General features: G+C 39.1%; 1 protein-coding gene across 4 annotated transcripts in view; it reads left to right on the forward strand.

Moving 5' to 3' along the window:
* The window catches only part of HIF1A (hypoxia inducible factor 1 subunit alpha), a 203,761-nt gene that overhangs the window by 139,291 nt on the left and 40,809 nt on the right, over positions 1-23,661 (forward strand). For 2 of the 4 annotated variants that reach the window (XM_054690902.1, XM_054690907.1), the window contains exon 2: positions 14,592-14,673. In XM_054690902.1, the coding sequence (XP_054546877.1) occupies positions 14,592-14,673 (82 nt within the window). Of the gene's footprint in view, positions 1-14,591; positions 14,674-20,669; positions 20,989-23,661 lie in introns of those variants that run through there. The other 2 variants (XM_037503472.2, XM_054690912.1) reach the window with 2 other exon arrangements.

The following is a 23,661-nucleotide window of genomic DNA, read 5'->3' on the forward strand; positions in this document are numbered from 1 at the left end:
ACTTCTTTCAAGAACAAGCCACACTTTAACACAATTATCCTTTCACTGCTCTAAATCCCCAAATAGTATGTCGATTCCTTGAGAGCAGGATTTCTATTTGTTCACTGTTGTTTTTGCTTCATGTCACACAGTTCCCAGCACATCATAGACCCTCAAGTCTTTGGAAGTGATTCACTTCATTAATTAATAAACACAAGGGACTAGAGAATGGGGCCCATAAGGAGTGTCTCGCCCTGTCTGAGGGGGGTTAGAATGGTAGGAAGGGAAATGTGTGGAAGAGAAGGTAGTATAAAGCTGTATTTTTAACGACAACCTAGAAAAGTTGTCTTAAGTGTGAAGGATGACAGTGATATGATAAAGTCAGGAAAAGCATGCTAGTGACAAAAGTGAACATCATTCGAACACAGAAGCATATTCCAGGAGCTCTAGGTAGCTTTATGTAGCCTGGTTCACAAAGTTGGAGAGGGAAGATAGTAAAAGATCAGGCTAACTAGGGGTTAGGAAGGACCTTGCTGAAGGATTAAATGCTCAAACTGAAATTCTTGAAAGATATCAAACAAAAAATTGAGATGATCACACCTGTAGGTACAAATGACACACTGACAACAGTGTGATGAGTGAATTAGAGACAAGCGAGCCTGACTGTAGACAGCAAACAATTAGGGCCCAAATTGGGGTAGAGTGACAAGATATTAAAGACATAGACGTGACAGAATTTGGTAAAGTTCAACTTTACTATACTGGGTATGAGATGACGCTGGGCCAGACATCAAAATAGAGATGTCCATGTAGACTATATAGATGTGAACTCAGAGTGGTCTAAACTGCAGCTAAGGAATGGAAGGGTTATGGGAATGATAAAGTGAGAGAGCGATGGGTATATGGATGTCACAGCACAGTTCTTCCAACTTTTCTCTAATTTAAACTTTTTCATAATAAAATTTTCAGAGAAAAAGTAAGATGAGGCTAAAAAAATAATAGAATAGAACTGAATAAAATAAGACAAAATAAAGAAGCTTCTCAAGAGGCAGATAGAAAACTAGCAACGAGTGCATTTCTAAAAACTGAAGGGAAATGTTTCAAGAAGAAAGTAATGAACAGGGTCAAAATCTTCAGATCAGTAAAGTGAAATAAGAACTCTAAGTCATTTATTGAACTAAGCAACTGAAATCTAGGTAAAGGCAGCTTCATGAAGTGATGGTAATAGAAGGCAGAGGGAATCAGCAGTGATCTGGAAGTAAAAAGCGAAGACAATGAGCGCAGAAAACTCTTAACAAAATTTGGCAGTGAAGGGAAATCAATATCAGCTAGAGTGGACTATACAATTGAAAGCATTTCCTTTTAAGATGGGAGGCATCTGAGCTTGTTTATATACTGAGGGGAAATAATTAGGGTGAAGGATAAAGACACAGGTGAGAGAGGAGATAAATGTTCTTTCCAGATTCCTGAAGAAAAGGCAGGTGATGAAATTCAAACAGGAGAGCACAGATAAGCTCCGAGCATCAGGAGAGAAATCTCTTCTCACAAAGAGATAAGAATGGGAGTGATAGAGATAAATTTGTCAGGGAGGATGTAAGAATTAGAGTTCTTGTGGAATCACAGCCACTTGCTTTCTGAGAGGGATGGCGAGGGGACAACAATGCAAACAAGAATGTGAGGGCCTGGAACCATCTGCTTAGCAGTTGCCATATGTGCTGTGCAATGAGAAAACTGTAAGGTAAAATGTAGTTAATGTGATACAAAACTATCCACAACACAATTTAATCTTTCTTTAAGGTTTTCATTGCCTGAGAATTATTTTTTTAAAGATTTATTTATTTATGCATACAATAACTGGGGTACAGGCCAGAGGTGTGGGGGGTGAGAGGATTCACCAGAGACAGAGTGGGGAACAAAACAGGCAGACTGACTGAAATACACTGCTGAGAGGAGCAGCAGGTGAGACAGGAGAGGTCTGCTGTGCCATGTGGGTAGGGATGGAACTTGTGCTGCAGTGGCTGCTTATAGCTTCACAGTGATGTGTTTAACCCCTTGAGCCACCAGGAAGGCCCCCCGAGAATTATTTTTACAACTATCAATTGTAAATGCAGTAATGTCTGCTTGAAGAAGTGCTGGTTAATAGAAATAGCCTCCCTCTGCCTCCTCATGATAATCATCTGTAAACCAAAACATTTGGCCCACAGCCAGGTGGATCATGTCTAATTCTCATGGTTCATAGATGTTAAAGACCTTTGCTGCACTGATGCGATGGACAGGACGCCTTGGTCTTAGAGCAGTGTTTTTTGTTTGTGTGTTTAAAGATTTATTTCATTCATACAAGAGCTGGGGCACAGGCCAGAGGTGCGGGAGGACGAGAGGATTCACCAGAGACAGAGTGGGGAGCAGAACAGGCAGACCGACCGAAAGCACTGCTGAGGGAAGCAGTGGGCGAGACAGGAGAGGTCTGCCGTGCCATGTGGGCATCTCCCTGGCCAGCAGGAATCAAACCCGCACTGCAGAGGCTGCAGACAGCTTCACAGCACTGCACTCAACCCACTGCGCCTCTGGGGAGGCCCTAGAGCAGTGTTTTTGATGATGTTTTCTTAACAAGTATTCAAAGAATTTCTTGAATTAACACACCTTCCCCTTAGCATGCCATAAACCTTCTCTGGGTCAGGGACCCATGACAGTGTACGTGACCTAGTAATCAAGCTCCTAAATACCACAACATAAAATAGAAGTCAGATTGAGTTTAAGAAAATTCATTTCTTTATTGTAGATATGAGATAAGAAGTTGAAAAGCTCATTTTAGAAGAATGAACAACAAACCTAAAAGTCTTCAATTTAAAAATTGGCACAAGTTTTAATTACAAAACCTTTCTAAGACTACTATACATCTAAGGGGATCTCTTTTATTTTTAATGTGACTTAACCAGTAACTAAAGCCTTTATTTTTAAAGGCAGCCAAAGCCTTTATTTTAAAAGCAACATACATTAAATAAATAGATGAAAGTGGACAAATCCTTTCTGCCCTTTAACCACCACCATCTCACCCTATTAATGATAAGTACTTATACTTTATACTTTAAACGAAAGCTCTGCTATGTTCTAGAAATATTTGTCATTTTTGTTCACATAAAGTACATTTAAAAACAGATTTCTTAAAATATCAATGAAACAATAAACATTTGTTTGTCTGAAGTCAACATTAATAATGTCAGAAGCAAAGTTTATGATTTTGTCCACTTAGTTGCAACTGATGGTAACTAGGTACTAACACTACTAAGTGTTGGTCAATAGGGAAATTTGGGGTTACATTCTAAGATAGTGTCTGAGATTGAATTTCTTAGACACATACTGTAAAACCAAAAGTTGCATGCAGAAGGCTTCTGGGGTGAACTCTCAGGACATATACTTGCAATAAACAGAGAAATACAGTATTAGGCAGAGGGAAAGTCCTATCCACAGAGCATTCATACAGACTTCAGCTAATCCAACAGTGAGCTCTGGAACTGGGATAGCCCTTTAGAGTTGTCTCAAATTCAGGCACTTGGTGTGGACCTTTGTATGCTGACATCAACCAGGTATTGACTACAGGCCAGTCCATAAAAAGTAGTTCAATGTGTGACAAAAACCATTCTCTGTGACTGAGGGCAATGCCCACTGAGACACTAGTTGAAAACTGTTAGTTGACATTCCCAACAGTTGGGATTGGATGTGCCTGCCCTAAAGAGAGGTCTTGGATGGAGTGCCACAGAATTCTCTAAAACTCACCAGTGTACAAGCAGTGCACTTGTTATTAACAAGTTTGCTCCAACTGGGAATAGCTTCTTCGGGAATTCGGTGGGAAACCCCTTGTTTTCTGGGCAATTTGGAAAGGTTGGTGAGATAATGTATAACTTTTTTGCTGTGGCAAGTGATCTTGAGGTCCTGAGTGATACTCATTTCCCTCTTACACCATCCACCCTCACTAGCACCACTATTGATCTAGGCTACTTCCTATCTCTGAGGAAACTGAGCTTCTAGTTACCACCACTCCTTAAATGGTGGCTGCTGTGATGTCCATTTCCTTTCAGTAAGAGGGTGTGAGAAAACCAAGAGGGGCTCCAGCAGATCACCTATAAAGTGTCAAACATATTCTTTCTTGAACCTGCCTCCTCCTCATGATTAGGGACAATTATTCTTGCCAAGATAGAGATTCCTGTTGGTCAGGAATGCACCAGCATGTCCCTAGGGACACGCTGAGGGATAAGTCATGGAGCAGGCTTGCAAGGCAAGACTCTGCTGCTCAGTGAGCATTCCTCTTGCTATTTATTAGCAGTAATAAACCAGCATGATTGATTATGTGACAATGGCAGGAGGAGCAGGGTCCAGGGAGACAAAAGATAATCAACTTTATGGGGAACAGGAGGGAACATGTCAGCATGTATACATAGCCGTGCAGGTACTTGGTGTAATTTTTGAGCTACTCCCAGACCACCTCAGACCATAGCTGCACAATCAGTCAACAGCTACCTAGGCATCCCCACCTGTTTCTCTTGACGTGGGCCATTGTCTTCAGGCAGTCATGCAGGAATGCCTCATCCAATTCTTTCACACACACACAGGTGCATAGAAAGGCCATACACACAGGTGCAGAGGCCCCAAGTGGTAGAGAGGCCACAGATTCCTTTCCTTGTCTGCTAGTCTCTTGGCATGTGGAACCCAAAGTGACCAGGGGAAAGCTGAAACTTAAAATGTAACAGGGGCTCTAGTAACAGGACCTCAAGACCCACAGTACCCAAAACAGAGATGAGGCATACAGATTTCTCAGTTGGGTCACTGGGAGTGATGATATAAAAGGACAGCCCCATTCCATTCCTTGATTTTCAGGCCTTTGTGTTATACCTATTGGCAGTATACAAGTACTATATTATGTGTGTAATTATGATTTATACAGCATCCTGAGAGATGATATAATCTCCAGGATGGAGCTTCTGATGCATCTTTAACAGGAGGTTCTACCTCCTGTTATCAGGTCGTGGGATTCTGGGGAATACAACATGAGATAAGACTAATGTGCCCATGGCCATGTGCCACTGCTACATTACTTTTATGAAAAGTGGGGCCCTAGGTGCATCCGAAAGAATCCAGCTTATAAAGGACAGGTCTAACCAAATGGCTATTTGATGTCTAATAGGCATATGCTCTCTCTATGATGACCCAATAACCCACCAAAATACTTTTTGAATGGTTTATAGTCTTTGAGGAAGAAGGTATGGCATTATGCCAGAAACCCAGAGGTCTATGTTGTGATTGTGCTTTTGGGACTTGCCATGAACTACAAAATAATGTCTTCCTGTTACTGTACTTCTAGTATATGCATGTAGAACATGGGAGATACCGAATACAAGAGAGCAAATGTTGATTCTCGGGTGGAAAAATATTTTAGATATTTTAACAGTTTTTGATTCTCCAAAACTCAACTCTACCTAAAAATTGTGTTTCTTAATATTTCTACTCTTATTGAATTTTCATGTTGTCACATGAACAACACTGAAATTCCCTTCGCAAAAAAGGCACAAAAGATACATAAACCTTTAGTGACTAAAGGTTGTGATAGGCAACTTTTCTCTTGATGGATGGCTCTATCTTGAAGATCATGTGACAAAGAGTGAATTGTGTGTCTATGGGCTACCATTAGCCACCTTGTGGATATTGTCTGTTTGACACTCAGTGCGTATATGTGTAACCTGGACTTTGAGAATTAAGTAAACATATGTTGTATTTTATTATTTAATTCTATGAAATCCCTTCAACGCATTTTAAATTATGCCAAATGCTAAAAAGAAAAGACGTAGACATTATCTTGCTATCAGTCTGTGGTTTTGTGGAAAGCCCATTTAACTCAAGATAGTCTATGTGTTTTTTATTGTAATATATCTTTTTTACCTGAGGTTATCAAACCATTAAGACTTTTGTATCACTTGCAAAGGAAATATCCTGATAAGGTAAGTAAAGTTCTAAAATATTTCAAAACTTTAAAGCAGACTTTTGAGCATTGTAATACTGCTACCACCTTAGTTAAGAACACACAAACCAGTGACAATAAAAATGATTGGGTCTTCTAAAATTGAAGCAATCACTGAAAAACCTGGTAGAACTCATTTAATTGCTGAGATTGTCCTGTGAGTGTGGAGCTTGAAATTTCAATAGTGATGTAGCAAAATTCACTGTTAAAAGAATTGAGCAATGATTCAATTCAAAGATGTATGCAATAGTTGTCACTTAACATTGAAAAGCTATTAACTAGCACATTAAAAACAAGAAAAACTTCTATTCAGATTGATGAAGCATCCTTATTGACAATAAAGCCTTCTAAAGACAACAATTTGTTGTTTCTATGATGAGTGTAAGTTGTAAGAAGGATGTTGATAAATTGTTTAGAAGAGAATTACATTTCCCAGCTTCTGATGTAGCAAATTGCCTGGTTGAGAGACATGAAGATTTATAGCCCACATAAGGGAATATGTCCTGAAGTTTTTGTAACAAACTGCATTGTACATCAACATCAAATGGTTGTAAAAAGTCCAGTTATTTATCTCACTATTGGAATTATAGCTATCATTAAAATAAAGTCACCCAGAAAAAATAGGGTTATATTTCAGAAACGTAATGTTGATAAGGAACAAACAGAAGTGAGATCTCTTCTACAAACAGAAGTCAACTCACTTTCTGAAGGAAATTAACAAGATTTATAAATCTTTTAACTCATGTTTCAGAAAGCAGATATAACAGATTTAGTAAAGGCATCAGCAAACACAAAAAGTTTATATACTATGGTTTGAATTTTTCAGAAACTTAATGAAACGTAATTTTGACTTCAAGTGAAATACTGTAAATATTTTGAAGCAATTTACTGAGAAAATGATTTCACTGTATTCAGGAGTTAACGGAAATGAATGGATTATTCAATGAAAATAAGCTTAAGAATTTTTCAGCTAGTTTAAGACATCGAACTTCTAATCAGAAAGCAAGTTAAAACAGCATGGCTTAAAAGGCAAAATCCCCAGGGGAAAAAAAAACTTATTATAATCCCACATGACATTTTGTTAGTAGAAATCCCCATTGATTTAGGCAGGAATTCCAATCCCCCAAAGTATTTCTGAGAGTTCCAGAGTAATGTATTACATTCATTAACTACTTGGCCCAAGTTATTTACCTTTCTTGCTACAGCTAATCTCTGCTATTCTGGACTCTGCTGTGGTTAAAAGCCAGTTGGAGATCTGCTTATGTGCTGGTACTTGCTTCTGCCCTGTTGATGTCTTCACTAGTTACAAATCCTTGTCAACAGCTCCAGCTCTAGTGTGCTCAACTCTGGCTGCATATATAGTACAGCAGAGTGAGCTGCAAATTGAGAAAGTTTTCTCCCCTTTTATATCATTCTGTTAGTTCTTAGAAGTTCTCACAGCAAACTTTTAAGCTCTAATGTGTTTTTTTTAAATTAGAACTGCTTTTCAATATCTTACCTTACATTGCTAAATCCAATCCATGCCAGACTATTCCCCTATAAGATAAACTCTCTTTAAGATTCAGCTGTCCTTTTATTGTAATTTGTTCTCATTGGGTTGTTCATAATGTATAGGTGCCTATATGCCTGAAATCCAATAATTAATGATATTCCAACTAGATTCCCAAAAGACTGGTCAGCATCCATAGAAGTCAAATGGAATAGATCCAAATTGCTTGTCTCTGCCTATAAATGTAATAAAATCTCAGTTTTGGCCAAGCTAAGATGGCCTATATTATATTCTCAAAGGAAATTAGAGGTAAAAGATTTTACTGGGCTATTCAAACACACACACACAGATACACGCAAAATATATATATACTTGCAAGATACAAGTTCAACACAGAGAAGTTCTTGGTTGAGCAGGGAGTCACAAAGAACCAGCTTTTAACATCTGTGTGGTGTCATTTCATTTTTCCCTCCACATTTTGGAGCACAGGGAATTCAATTAGCTGCCGTGTGTGTGTGTGTGTGTACATACACACACACACACACACCCCTGGTTCAGTTAGGAAGAAAAGAGTGTGTAAAGCTCTGAATCCAGGACCCAGAGTCGAGATGAACAGAGCCAAGATGAACAATCAGTTTAGGGGTGCTATACACGACCTTTGGGTGATCAACCAAGTATTAGTGGAAATGTAACCTGGAGAGGATGATACCAAGGAAAGAGTCAGAAATGAGAAGTGTGGTACAGTGAACAGGTGGCAAACCTCTTTATGATAGTGTCATTTCTAAAACAATGTTATTGAGCTGTATTTACATAGAAGAAAAAATGTTTCATGAGCTCAGTGTGTTTTGAAATATGAGCACACTCATCCATAACCACACCAATATGACAGTGTTTTAGGATGGACTCCTGTTTGCCCATAACATGATCTCCTCAGCTATTTCCTTTGGTAGGTCCTAGGGTAGGCAAGCTCTGGGATTTATCTTTGTGCCACATGAAATTATCAATAAGTACCAGTAGCAAAAAGACCTTGAAATAAACTTGTCCCTTAACCCACTTGTCAGTGATCTTGCTAACAGAATCTGAAGGGGCTTGGAGAATGTCCATGCAACAAGGATTAGAGATGTTCTGTTGCCTGGATGATGACATGGGAAATGTGGAGGGAACAGTCAGTGCACAGTCCACATGATTCTTTGTTCAAATGCAAAACCTTGTAACAAGGGGATTGTCTTCTTTCTGTCCCTCATGGTCCCAGAAGAGTGGATAGAAAATGGAGAGTGAAAGTATAGTCTAAACCAGAAGGTGTTGGTTGAAGTAAATATAGATAATGTCTGCAATTCCCAAGGTGTACCCCAAACCTTGGCACCTAGTACATGTTTAGTATCATGAGCTCTGATAATAAGATAATACTGTGAAACTTTGGCTAATTTAGTATTGCCATGTAATTTACACTTCCATGGAGAGCAGTTAACCTGTCTTTGCAGGTTCAGGTATAAAATTTATCAACTTTTTATGACTGTTTCTCATTCTTTATAGGCAAGTTCTGACACACTTAACCAAATGAACCTTTTAAAGTTTTCCAGTTTAAGAGCCAAATAACTAGTGTTTCTGCACTACCCACAAAAAAATCAAAGGGAAAATATTATCCACCCCAAATCTGGAAAATATGAGTTGCCAGTGGTTAGTCCACTTGGAACGAAACCCAAAATAAGATAAATATTAAGTAGTGTGTGATCCTTCTTTAGTTTCTGCTCTAATTCTTCTATCATTTTTCATGTAAAAATGGTTATTTAAAATTCCTGGATAAAATATACCTAATTTTTCCAGAGGAAAAATACCATTTAATGTTCACTGACAAGTTTAATGTCTGCTAGTGTTTTCTTCCTTTTAGAAAACATAGTTGTTTTGGAGAGAATGACTATCTCGACAACCAGCTTAAAAAAGCAGACACTTCTGTCCTAAGATTTATCTTGAGTTTCTCTCACCTATCCTTCATCATCTGATTGCCTGTATAATTTTATGTAAATAAAATTTTTCCTTATAGCATTGAAACAAAGTTGGCTAGAAATAGATGGAAATATTGGAATGTTACATTGTAGCAAGAATTTCTTGGTTAGCAGTGGTTAGGCAGAACTTCAGCAGGCTGTGTAGAGAACTTGAAGATGCTTCTCTGGTGATATGTAGACCAATCTGAATTGTGACCCCAAATAAAGAATAATTATATATCCATATCACAACCATAAATGCTCAAACTCTAGCAAGTAAATTCTTAAAGCTCCTTCTACAGAATTCTTTGATTCATAGTGTACTTTTTTCATTTTCTTTTTTTTTTTTTTTTTTTTTTAAAGATTTATTTTATTTATTTATTATATAAGCACTGGGTACAGTCAGAAGCGTGGGAGGGTGAGAGAATTCACCAGAGCCAGAGCGGGGAGCAGAGCAGGCAGAAGGACCGAAGTACACTGCTGAGGGGAGCAGCGGGCAGCAGGAGAGGTCTGCGCGCCATGCGGGACCGGTCTGCGCGCCATGCGGGACCGGTCTGCGCGCCATGCGGGACCCTCCTCCGGTGGACGGGGAGCAGCCGGGGATCGAACTGCTGCAGAGGCTGCGGGCAGCTTCGCAACCCAGCGCTCAACCGCTGCGCCACCGGGGAGGCCCACTTTTTTCATTTTCATGAAAAACAGATGAAACTAAGCTAGCTTGAACTGGATTTTGAAATTGTTACTTACAACGAAGAGATTTTGTGTCCTTGCAGCTGAAAAAAAATTATGCATAACATGAAAAATCAGAATAGTTGCTCTAAAGAGAGTAAGGATAAAACAAAGAAAAACTTTTAAACAGGTTAAAGTGGTGACCATAAATAGAAAACAAATTTCTCTATTTGTAATTCATTTACAAATTCTTTAATCAGATTTAATGTGAACATACATTTTCAACTCATTTGGGTAAATACCTGTTTTCAAACAGGTAAGGAAATTGATGTGGTGAAGTTTTCCCAAAATAAAGTATAAAATGAAAGCTCATCTTTCTGACTGTTACATGTCTCTTTTCTAACCAGCCTAAAGAAATCTAATTTTATTTGTGATTAAATTTAAAAGATCTCTGTACATAGATATCAATGTTACATTGATTTTATTTTAAAATCCATGTTTTTTTTGACTTTTTCATTTGTACATGGGTTTATTGAAAATATTATAAATATTATATATATATCCCCAAATTGATGAGATAACCTCCAAACAACATTGTTACATTAAAATAAATTTAGAGGGCCTCCCCGGTGGCACAGCTGTTGAGCGCTGGGTTGCGAAGCTGCCCGCGGCCTCTGCAGCGCCGGTTCGATCCCCAGCTGCTCCCCGGCCACCGGAGGAGGGTCCCACATGGCACGCAGACCTCTCCTGCCGCCTGCTGCTCCCCTCAGCAGTGTACTTCGGTCCTTCTGCTTGCTCTGCTCCCCGCTCTGGCTCTGGTGAATTCTCTCACCCTCCCGTGCTTCTGACTGTACCCAGTGCTTGTATAAATAAATAAAAGTAAATCTTAAAAAAAATAGTCTTTAAAAAAATAAATTAAATTAAATAAATTTAGAGGTATGACAAAGTATATACAACTCTATCATTTTTACAAAAAAGGAAAGAACAAAAAGATTTTTTGGTATACTAATTGAATATCTCTGGATAGATGCACAAATAATTAGTAACAGTAGTTCCTCTAGAGAGAAGGAAGAGGCCAGGGAAATCAGAATATTTTACATTTGCTTATTTACTGTACTTGAATTTTTTAAACCAAATGTATAACATAGCCACAAAACACATACATGCAGTCATATTACTCAACTTCTCCTCATTCCAAAATTGACTATCCAGGAAGATGAACTCTATTCTGTCCTTCCCACCCTCACCTTCCATAGCTTTGAGCATTCCGGGACACATACACCATGGTTTGAGGAATGTGAAGGTGTGGCAGGATTGTAATTCCAACGCCCCTGCTTTCCAGGTTTGTGACTTTGTATTTTTATTTCTTTGACCATTAACTTAATAATTCATATTATGGTCACCACAATTCTGCCTCTTCGGGTTGTCACAGAGCTTACCTAAAAGTACACATATATAATGCTTAGCCCAGTGCTTAGACTATGGCGGGTGCTCAAGAGATGGTTGTTCTTGTGTATTGGGCACCATTCTGGGTTTGCAACTGCCAAATACAAGTGTTCCTGTCCATAAGTAGCTCACAATCTACAAAAACACAAGGATGTGCAGATTAAACAAAATTTATGTGTCTGGCTCATAATAGAAAGGACACATTATAAATTGAATTAGTGAATGATACAATGATACAGTGTAACGTATGCTAACACACTGCTGTGGTCTGGGATGGGAGCTAGGAAGTGGGCAAGGCAGATTCTTAAGAATCATCTTACTTTAGTTTATTAATGTGCCAACTTACAGGTGAAGAAAGCAGCTGAAATTCTGTAAGTGTTTGAATGAGGTAGTATTGCTATTAATTTTCAAAAACGAGACTTTGTTATCTCTTAGGTCTTTCTTTCCTGGAAATGGACAATCGTGTGGAGAATCTTCTAGTGAACTTTGATGTTGGAAAAATATCCATGTATCATTTTCCTGTATAGGCAAGGGATATGTAACCAAGGTTCATTCCTACAAGTGTTAAGCTCTTGTTTTATTCAGGAAGACAGGAAAACTTGATTTTGGGAGGGTATTCCTTTTTTCTTTTTAACTTAATAGACTTTTTCTCTTTTTTAAAAAGATTTATGTTATTTATTTATTTATGCATACAAGAACTGGGTGTAGGCCAGAGGTACAGGTGTGTGTGTGTGTGAGGATTCACCAGACAGAATGGGAAGCAGAACAGGCATATCTACTGAAATACACTGCTGAGGAGAGCAGCTGGCGAGACAGGAGAGGTCTGCTGCACCAAGTGGGCTAGCTCCCTGGCTGGGGATTGAACTCATGCCACAGTGCTTGGCGATAGCTTGATAGTGCTGAGACTTAACCCCTGCGCCACCAGGGAGGACTTAGATTTTATTTTTAAAGTAGTTTTAGGTTCGCAAAAAAAATAAAGTGGCGGGTCTGCTCCCTCATCCTCAAATACAGTTTTCCTCAGTATTGACATAATGCATTGTTTTGGTATAATTGCTGAACAATATCAATTCAACTTTAAATAAAGTCAGTATTTTACATTAGGGTTCACACTTTGGCCATACAGTTCTATGGATTTTGCCCAATGCTTAATGTCTTATGTCCACTATTAGAACATCATACAGGATAGTTCCACTAGAGTATCCCTCGCCCTCCTCTGCCCAGTCCCTGGAAGTCATAGATCTTTTTACTGTGTCTGTAGTTTTGCCTTTTCCAGAATGTCATAGTTTTGCTTTTTCCATATATGTCATACTGAAGCCTTTCCAGAATGACTTCCTTTGCTTAGCAATATGCATTTCAGTTTCCTCTGTGTCTTTTAGAGACTAGATAGCCCATTTCTTTTTATTGGTAAATAATATTCCATTGTCTGGATGTTTCAGTTTTTTTAATCCATCCATTTGTTGGTTGCTTCCAATACTTGGTTGCTTCCATCTTGATTGCTTCCAATACTTGGCAATTATTGATAGAGTTGTTATATTTGTGTTCAGATTTTTTTTATTATTTTTAATTTTTTTTAGTTCCATTTTTCCCTTCCCACCTTTGCTCTCCACTGCTCCCCCTCCCCTCCCACACACACACTGGAAGCCTCAGTTTTACAGTTAGATTTCTAGGATTTTAGTTTGGCTTTGTCTGCCTTTTTGTTTTGTTTCTCCATATGAGCAAAACCATCTGATATTTGTCTTTCTCCTTCTGGCTTATTTTCCTTAGCACAGTCTCTTCCTAGTTCCATCCTTGTTGTTGCAAATAGCACAAATTTATATATTTTTTAATTTTTTAAAATTTTATTTTATATAATTTTTACATCATTTTTCATTTTTGCACAATATATGCATTTTCATTTTGGTTATATTCCCACCCCCTATTTTAGCCCTAATCCCGCCTCTCTTCCCCTCCACCCCCCATAGTATGTCTCTGGTTTATAGTTGCTTGTCGATTTTGATTTTTTCTTTATTATTAGTCTTTTTCCTGGTCCCTTATTTAGGTTTTCTAAATTCCAGCTATGAGTGAGACCATTCAGTATTTACCCAAAGGACACAGAAACATTAATTCAAAAGGGCACCTGCACCCCTATGTTTATAGCAGCACCATTTACAATAGTTAAGCTATGAAAACAACCCAAATGCCCAAAAATAGATGACTGGAGCAGGAAGATGTGGTTCTTATACACAATGGAATATTACTCAGCAATCAAAAAGATAAACTCATGCAATTTGCAGCAACCTGGATGGAGCTAGAAGGGATCATGCTCAGTGAAATAAGCCAAATTCATATTTTTTAGTAGTTGAGTAATATTTCATTGGATAGATATACCACATCTTCTTAATTCATTTGTCTGTCATTGGGCACTTATGCTGTTTCCATAACTTTATTGTTATAAATAGTGCTGTAGTGAACATAGAAATGAATATCCTTTCTAATTAGTTTTTGTACTCTTCAGATAGATATCTAAGAGTGGAATTGCTGGATTGTATGAGAGATCTATTTTTAATGTTATGAGAAATCTCAGTACTGTTTTCCATAGGGCTGGACCAATTTACATTCCCACCAACAATGTATGAGGGTTTCCTTTATCCATGTCCTCCCAACACTTGTTTCTTTCTGATGATACAGGCCATTTTCACATGTGTAAGATGGTATCTAATGATGGTTTTGATTTGTATTTTCCTGATAAGTGATAATGAACATTTTTTAATGTGCCTATTGCCCACCTGTAGGTGCTATTTGGAGAAATAGCTATTTAATTCTTCTGTCCATTTTTAAAATTGGGTTATTTGTTTTCTTTCTGTTGAGTTGCATGAGTTCTTTGTAGATCTTAGATATTGGCTCTGGTAAGATGTGTGATGAACAAATATTTTCTCCCATTCAGTAGGGCATCATTTTGTTTTAATGATAGTTTCTTTTACTGTGAAATATACTTTGTGTAGTACATTTGTTTATTTTTCTTTTGTTTCCTTTGCTGTAGGAGTTGAGTACCCAAATACGTCACTGAGGCCATCGTCATGGAATGTTTTGCCTGTTTTCTTCTACACAGTTTATGGCTTCAGGTATTACATCTGTCTGTAATCCAAATTGAGTAAATTTTTATATATGGTATAAGACAGTGGTCTAGTTTCATTCTTTTTGCATCTGACTATACAGTTTTCTCAAAACTATTGAGGAGATTTTCTTTTATCCAATATATACCCCTAAACCCTTTGTAGTAGACTATCTATTTGAATGTGATTTATTTGGGGAAGTCTTACTTCCACTACATTGATATGTATATTTTTTATTTCAATACCACACTGTTTTGATTACTATAGTTTTGTAGAATAGCTTGAAATCTGGGAGTGTTATATCTCCATTCGTCTACTCTTTTGGTCAGGATTGCTTTGGCTATTCAGGGTCTTTGTGGTTCCATTTGAATTTCATTAATGTTTGTTCTATTTTTTTGAAGAATGCCATTGAGACTTTGATAGGGATTTCATTCGATCTATATATTTCTTTGCATAGGCTGGGCATTTTAACAATGCTAATTTTTCCAATCCATGAACAGGAACTATCTTTCCATTACTTTGTTTTCTATTTCTTTTTAGAAATATTTTATACTTTCCATTTTACAGGTCCTTTACCTCCTTTGCTAAGTTTATTTCTAGGTATTTAATACTTTTGTTGTGATTATACAGGATATTGTTTTCTTGATTCCTGTTTGCATACAGGAATACAAGTGATTTTTTTTTTTTTTTTAAAGATTTTATTTATTTATTTATTTATTTATTTATTTATTTATACAAGCACTGGGTACAGTCAGAAGTGCGGGAGGGTGAGAGAATTCACCAGAGCCAGAGCGGGGAGCAGAGCAGGCAGAAGGACCGAAGTACACTGCTGAGGGGAGCAGCGGGCGGCAGGAGAGGTCTGCGCGCCATGTGGGACCCTCCTCCGGTGGCCGGGGAGCAGCTGGGGATCGAACCGGCACTGTAGAGGCTGCGGGCAGCTTCGCAACCCAGCGCTCAACCGCTGTGCCACCGGGGAGGCCCTATACAAGTGATTTTTATAAATTAATTTTTGTAACCTGTCACTTTACTGTACTTGTTTATTGTTTCTAATTTTTAGTTTAGTGGAGTCCTTAGGGTTTTCTATGTATATTGCCATGTCTTTTGCAAACAGTGATTGATATTTTTATTTATTTTCCAATTTGTATTCCTTTTATATCTTTCTCTTGCCTTGCTTAAGCTAGGACTTACAATACTACATTGAAGAATAGTAGGTAAAGTGGACATCTTTGTCTTGTATATGATCTTAGTGAAAAAACTTTCAGTTTTTTACCATTGAGTATGATGCTAGCTGAGGTTTTATCATAGATGGCTTTTATTATGCTGAGATATATTCTTTCTAACCCTTTTTATATATTTTTTAATTTTATAAAAAAGAATGTTGAATCTTTTGAAATGCTGTTTGACTTTGAAACAGCCTCTACACCTGTTGATATAATCATATGATTTTATCATTGTTATTGTTGATTTGGTGAATTACATTGATCAGTTTTGTGATATTGAACTATCCTTGCTTCCCTGAAATAAATCCCACTCTGTCATGATGTATCATACTTTTAATGCATTGTTGAATTTGGTGTGCTAGATTTTGTTCATTAGTGGTATTAGTGTAATCTTCTCTTTCTCCTTGTCCCTCTCCTTCCTTCCTTCCTTCCTTCCTTCCTTCCTTCCTTCCTTCCTTCCTTCCTTCCTTCCTTCCTTCCTTCCTTCCTTCCTTCCTTCCTTCCTTCCTTCCTTCCTTCCTTCCTTCCTTCCTTCCTTCCCACTCTTCTCTTCTTTTTGATAACTTTATCGGCATTTGGTAGCAGAATAATGTTGACCTCATAAAATCTCTCAATTTTTTGGTAGAGTTTGAGGATCAGTGTTAGTTAATCTTTGAAGGCTTGGTAGAGCTTACTAGTGGAACCATCTGTTCCTGGACTACTGTTTGTGGGGAGACTTTAGATTTCTTTGCTTGTAATTGGTCTGTTCATTTCTATTTCTTTCTTTTTCAGGAGTCTCCATATACTAGAGGTTTTCCTAGCCATAAACATGAAATCTCTCTCCATTTATTTAGTTCTTATTTGATTTATTTCATGAGGGTTTTATAGTTTTCTTCATATAGGTCTTGTACATATTAAGTTAGATTTATAGCTATTTCCTTTTGGGGGTGCTAATATAAGTGGAGTTGTGTTTTCCCTCCTTTACACTTTATTGAAGACAAGAGGGAGCTGGAGTTGGGTGTTTCCCTTTGCCCAGCTTGGTTAGGCTTTGGTAAGCTCCAGTTGTTTAGGTTCTGATAAAATAGTTTCCCTTGAGGAAAGAACTTGTTAAGAATAGAGAGCTCTGGGAGTAATTAAAAATTGGTTTCTTTTACTGTTAAAAGCTATAGGGGATTTTTCTCAGATCTTAACAGTGAGAATCTGTTGGGGTTCCTAGAAATAAAACTCAGGAAATTTGTGGGACTTTCTAAGGCTGAGTCCTCTTGGAGATTTTAACTCTCAAACTAGTCCACACAGAGTCTGCCATATTTCCTCACTTAAACTTTAAAGCAGTCCTAGTCATATTGGCTCCAGTTGTGATGTTGACTTCAGCTGCTGGTTTCCAGTCCTGGTAAACCATGGTCCTTTGGTAAGCTGTGATTCTCCATAACCACTGTCTGTCTCTCCAGTTGTGGGGGCAGCAGTTTGCCCTGTGACCTCAACTATCCGGATTTGAGAATGGTTGGATTTAAGACTTATTGGTTTTCAGTTTGTTCAGTTTTTCTTCTTCTTGTGCGATGGGAGTGACAACTTCCAAGTTCTTTCTAAGTTGGGCCGGAAAAATCCCTCAGCATTCTTTTGTAAATTTATGCTTAAAATATCTATAACTGAAAAGTTAAATTTTCAGTCAATTCATGTTTTCTATAAACTCAGATAAAACACACACATTTTCTGTTTTCATCTTTAAAAGAAAAAAGATTTTAATGTAAGTTATCTTCTAATCACTTTCCTTCAAATTGATGTGCTTTTTTGGTTACTGTTGTTATACATAGGTCAAAGAGAAGAGGAACAATATAAAGGGTAATAATAAAGCAGCAATCACTTATTGACTACTACAGCTTTTATATAGTTTGATATATTTGGGATTATCCACATCGGTTATGTTTCACTCTTTAAAAGCTTAAGTACTTTATATTATTTAGTAATTATCCATATTTCAAATTTAACCTTTCTTCCTCCTGAATCACTGCCCAACTTTCTACTAAATATGGGTTAAGTATCAACCAAGTCATTTGCAAGTAATTTTTCAGTCTCATTAGAAAGTTCTGCAAAGTGATTTCAAATGAAATTTGGACACTTACAAAGATTAGAAATGAGACAGCTCAATAAAATTTACTCATATTTTAACAACCTAAATTCATCTATTAATAGGTGGTAGTAAAGAAAATTATTTAAAGTTTTATCACATAGAAAATTTGCTCTTTAGGATTCTATTATTTAACAAGGATTGATTGAATTAGAAAATACTATTTGGTTCCTTTGTAATTAAGCATACAGCATACTTTATAAGGTTTGGTTCAACATAACTGCTTCCATGTTCATATATGTATGTATATATATATCATTTATTCATTTTTGCTAAGGAAAATTTAATTTGGGGGCAAATTTAATGAATGTTCAAAAATATCTCCTGCTGATTGAATTATCCTTCTAGTTCTAAGTTTTGAAATGTTAAGAAACTTAAAAATGAATTAATTTGCTATTATAAAATGCTCATTTATGTCATAAACATTTTATTCTTTAGCTATAATCATAGACCAAAGAATTTTTTTTATAAATATAATAGAAAGAAAATGATTAAAGATCTTTGCAACCATGCTCATATATGAGGTGGGTACTCTGTGAGCTGTTTGAAAGTTGAAAATAGAGAGTATATGTAAATTTATATTAACATAATTGGCATTTTTGGATAGTTGAAAGTGGCTAAACTGTGGCAGAAGCCCAAGTAATTACTGCCAGAAGCAGCACATACTTTGGGGTTACAAAAATAAGATAATGATAACAAGCCCAGCAACAATACTAACATGTATTGATTGCTGACAACATGTTAGATATTGTTCTAAGTGCTTTGTATGTTATATCTTATTTAACCACGCCATAGACACATTTGAGTAAACCAAGGCACAAAGAGGTTAGATGACTTGTTAGAAATTGTCAGAACCTGTATTTAAACTTACTCTTGACTCTGGTGCCAGTGTTCTTAACACTGAGTTTTCAAAATACTAAATTAAAAGTCTTGTTATTTTTTATGCAATTAAAAAAACAATCATTGTTTTGGGTTCATTTCTCTTTTTAGGCATTTCCCATTTTTTTTTAATAGCACGTTATTTAGTGTTGTAGATCTGAGGGTGGGGAGTAAAAGTAGAACCACTCTTTACGCATATTTGTATGGGTCTACTGATCAGTTTAAAAACAGGTACTTTGTGAGTCACTTGTCCTCTTATCAGAGTTTAATGCTATGTTATCTAGACCATTGTTTTACAAAACAATATAATTGAAATCTACAGGTATCCACATTAATATTCAACCCAAAGCTACATTGTAACACTATAATAAGACAAAGGTGAGAAGTGAAAGAATCTAGTGTCAAGTAAAGTATGTATAATCCTTTGTTGAGCTCAAAATATTTTTTAAAAACATTTATTAGACTAATGAGGGCTTCTCTGGTGGCACAGGGGTTAGAGTCTCAGGCTATCAGGCTATCACCAGCCACTGCTGCCTGAGTTCCATCCTAGCCAGGGAGCTAACCCACAAGGCGCAGCAGACCTCTCCTATCTTGCCAGATGCTCCCCTCAACTGTGTATTTCAGTAGATCCCCACTCTGTATCTGGTGAATCCCTGCACCTCTGGCCTACACCCCAGTTCTATGCATAAATGAATAAATATTAAAAAAATTAATGAAATTGAAAGGTATGCTTCTACATTCGAAAAGAGATGTCTTTATTCTGTAGCTTGCAAAGTCATGTCAGCAAACAGACAATACGGGCTGTCACCATACACTCTGCTCAGGAATCCCTCCTTCGCGTCCAGACTCAAGTCAAGGAGGTCAGTCTCAAACTAAGCGTCACCTTCCTCTTTTTCCAAACCAATCAAAGATTATCTTTAGCTCTTTTGAGAGCCACAAGAGAGTAAATATAAGTCTATGGAAATCCATTTTTTCCTATACTTTCCCTGAAATTGAGTTTTATGCTCTTTTATTAAAGTCACTTATACCGATTGTAAATGCTACCATTAACTTTAGCTATTTCAGATTTCCTTTCTACCTTCAGTACTTCCCTCACAGGTTTACAGCAAGAGTTTGTTTTGTACTTTTTAAATTTGGATTTGTAATCAAACTTCATCACAGAAAAATCTAGTGTACCAGGAGCCTACCCTTGAGTTCTCTGGCAAAGAGTGTGGTCGGTGACACAGACCATGGTTAGGTAACCCGACAAGAAAGACCCCATTGTAATACAGCCTAGCGAAGGGACAATTTACTGCCACGACTGGAAAAGTCTGCTTTTTTTTTTTTTTTTGAACTGGGACTCAACAGAGCTGGCAGCAATCCTACACAGCACTGCCGCCGAGAAGAAGGAGTGCGGAAGACTTAGTGCACAGAAAGCAGAAAATGTGATGCAGCCTCTGGGACCCCCAAACGAGATCCATTCTCGGCAGCGCCTCCCAAAGCCAGCCGCAGCCTTCCCTAGGAGAAGGCACAGCGTCCAGGCTGGCCACGGCCCAGCTCCTTTCTCCTCCCTCCGCAGCAGCACACAGACCAGCACGTGAGCGCGTCCCAGCTGTGCCTCAGCTGACCGCCCCCTGATTGGCTCGGAGCGACGTGGGCTGGGGTGGGGCCTGGCCGCCTGCGTCGCTCCCCATTGGTCCTCGAGGAACCCGCCTCCCCCTCAGGTGAGGCGGGTTTGCAAGAGCGCGCGCCGGGTCCGCGGGCGGGCGCGCCCCCGAGCGCGCCTCCGCCCTCGCCCGCCGCCTGCCGCTGCTTGAGCTCCTCAGAGCACAGAGCCGCCTCGTCTGAGGGGACGCGAGGATCGCCCTCCCCGCCGCTTCGGGCCGGGCCCTGACAAGCCGCCCGAGCAGAGGCTCTTCGGAGCCGGACCTGGACCCCGGCCGCTGCCGCCCGCTCCCCCTGCCGCTGGCCTCACGAGGGCTTTCCCGCCTCCCGCCCCCACCTCTGGACGTGCCGCTCCGCTCTCCGCGTGTGGAGGGAGCCTGCGCTTAGGCCGGAGCAGCCTGGGGGCCTCCGGCGTCGAAGGCTTCGCGGGGACCGATTCGCCATGGAGGGCGCCGGCGGCGCGAACGACAAGAAAAAGTAAGCCCGTTCCCCCCGTTCCTTCCGCCGCCGCGTTCCCCGCCGGCGGCTCCGCCCGGGGCTCGTGGGCCGGCCTGGGCGTCCGCGGGGGGTGGGGGGCGCCTTTTTGTTTCTCTCTCCCCTCCCCTCGCTTTCCCCCGACCTCGCCGGCGGGGCTCCCCCTCTGTCCACGTCGCCATCTTGTCGTAGGGGGTGGGAGACCCATCGAAAGTGCTTTCAGGGGCCGGGGGCTGAGCGCTGGCCTCGCTTCCCCCGCGGCCGCCCAGGCCTCGCGCGCCCTCCCTGGCCTCGCGCGCCCTCCCTCTCCGCCGCTGGAAGGAACCCTGCGGGGTGGCGGGTGGCGGGTGGTGGGGTGCGGGCGGACTTCCCCTCGCTTGGAAACCCCGGGAACTGAAACGAGCTGCGGCTCCGTCGCCGCGGTTGGCACCCGAGCTGCAGTTCCTTCCCGCCCCCATCCTCTCCGGTTCCATTGAAAACTCGGCCCCGGGGCGGACCCCGCGCGCCGGTCCTGGCTGCCCTGTGGGCCCCCAGGCCCCCCGCTTCCCGGCCGAGAGGCTCGCGTGGTCCGCGGCGGGCTCGCCCCGCGCCGGTCCGGCCGCGGCGGGTGTGTTTGCCTTTGTGCGTTGGGGCTTTGCCTGGATGTACCTGCAGATGTGAACTTTTTTTAATTTGCACGTGCAGGTTTTGTTTTGTTTTAATCGCCTTGAAAAACTTGCCTAGATTGTCAGTCGGAGTAACGGGAATGTGGAGAAACAGCAACATTTTAAATAGAACATCGGAATTAGATGCGTGTGATTCTATCATCTGTCAAGAGAGCCCAGGCTATGTTCTAAGTGCAAATCTGCCTCGTTCATTTTTGACAATATTATAGTGTAAACATAGCGACTGACTAAATTAACCAAGCCATTTTAATGAGATTGAAATGAAAGTATGTGAGACGAGTAAAGGAAGCCAACGCTAAAATACTGTAGAATTCTAGACTTCTTATTTTCCTGAAATTGAAACATGTTAAAAGAAAACCTTCAGCCTATATCCGAAATAATCATTGTTAGAACTAATGCAAGTCGTGAAAACACCTTGAAGTTGGAGTCTAAGGGGTACTTTATAGGAACTGTGAATTCAATCAGTGGGATCCAGGGATTCCCTGCCACCGCACCCCTTCCCCCCTCCCCCAATACACACTCAATTTGATCCATTTTGGTAGTTTGAGGAAATCTTTTTAAGGAATTGAAGATGTATAGTAAGAGTTGTGGTTGGTAGACTGGCTTTACTGTTCAGTCCTTCCACTCTGCTGGTGGAGATTAACTTCCCTAATCAGTTATCAGTAGACGATAAACTTGTTTATGTTCTTGCTATTTTGTAGGTCTCTTTTTGTTCCTTCTTATAGTCCCAGTTTGTAGAAGCCAGAGAAAGCACTTGTAAAATTCAAAAAGTGAGTAAACACATCTAGATAGAATTCCAGGAGTTGCCAAGAACTAATTGCAATTAATTTTGTAGACGTGATTGCAATGCTTTTGATAAAATGGGACTACTAGATTGTAAATCTAAAGCAGATGATCTCTGTAGTGCCAGTTTTCTGTCCTTAATTATATGCTGAATCATACTTAATACTGTGCATCAAGTTATGCACCAATCACTTCCTTTTTATATGTAGTGTTGTAGTTATTTCTCCTTTGCAGTTCGTCAGTCGAAAATACTATAAACAGCTTTAATATAGATGAATTAACTAGATAGTGTGCATCAGCCCCAGTTTTTAAATTAGCATTTAGTTTATCCCATCATTTGTTTCCCATTTTCTCATTTGAAAATTTACCAAATGTGTGTCAGATTTAATGGTAGCTCTTAATATAAAGATTTTCATTGAAATATTGGGGTAGACTATAAATGGTGGCTGCTCAGCAACTTTTAGATGTTTGTTCAGTGTCTGGTTTTTATAATTAAAGAATTATAAACTTTTTGAAAACTGAGAGGTTGAGGAGCAGTGATTTTGTCCTTGGAATTTTCCATTTTAAATGAACCTTCAAGAGTCCAAGTGGGGTAGATAAACTTGTCTTTTTAAAAGAAAGTCTAGGAAACTAAAAAGCTTAAAAGATCAGAAGAAATCAGAACAGAGAATTAGGTGTATAATTATAATAGATTTAGCATAGCACATTTCATGTTAATTCCTCAGTGGTAGGGACTGGATTTAATGCTGTAGATTTTTAGATTTCAAAGAAATTTTAGGCGGTTCATTGTTATGTTTCAATTTTCAAGCTAAATTCCTTCAAAGATTTTCAAAACAAGTAGTTTTGTATCATTAAAGTAAAATCTCTGAGAATGGACATCCCTTAACTTCTTTATTTAACTTTGGTCATTAAAAATCGAGGTTCTCTCATTTATTAGTGAATTTTTTTTCTTGTTACAGTTTTACTTTGATTTTGCTCTTATTTGAAGAAGCTCATAGTATCTCCAGCCAGATACTTGTGAGTTAGAGTTCATTTTCTCATTTATTGCATTTTAAGTTTGGGCAACTTACTGACTGCTTCTGAGCCTATTTCCTTCCTTTGAAATGATGATAATAATAGCACCCATCTTAGCTGGTATCATGAAGATTCAGTGAGATAATGTCCAGGGACTGGTTTAGGAGTCTTGGTAATACTGTATACTTGAAATTGGCATTATCTGTTAAAATTC

Source organism: Talpa occidentalis, unplaced genomic scaffold (assembly GCF_014898055.3).
Source record: "Talpa occidentalis isolate TD23 unplaced genomic scaffold, MPIMG_talOcc4v2.1 talOcc4.11, whole genome shotgun sequence".
Taxonomy (NCBI): Eukaryota; Metazoa; Chordata; class Mammalia; order Eulipotyphla; family Talpidae; genus Talpa; species Talpa occidentalis.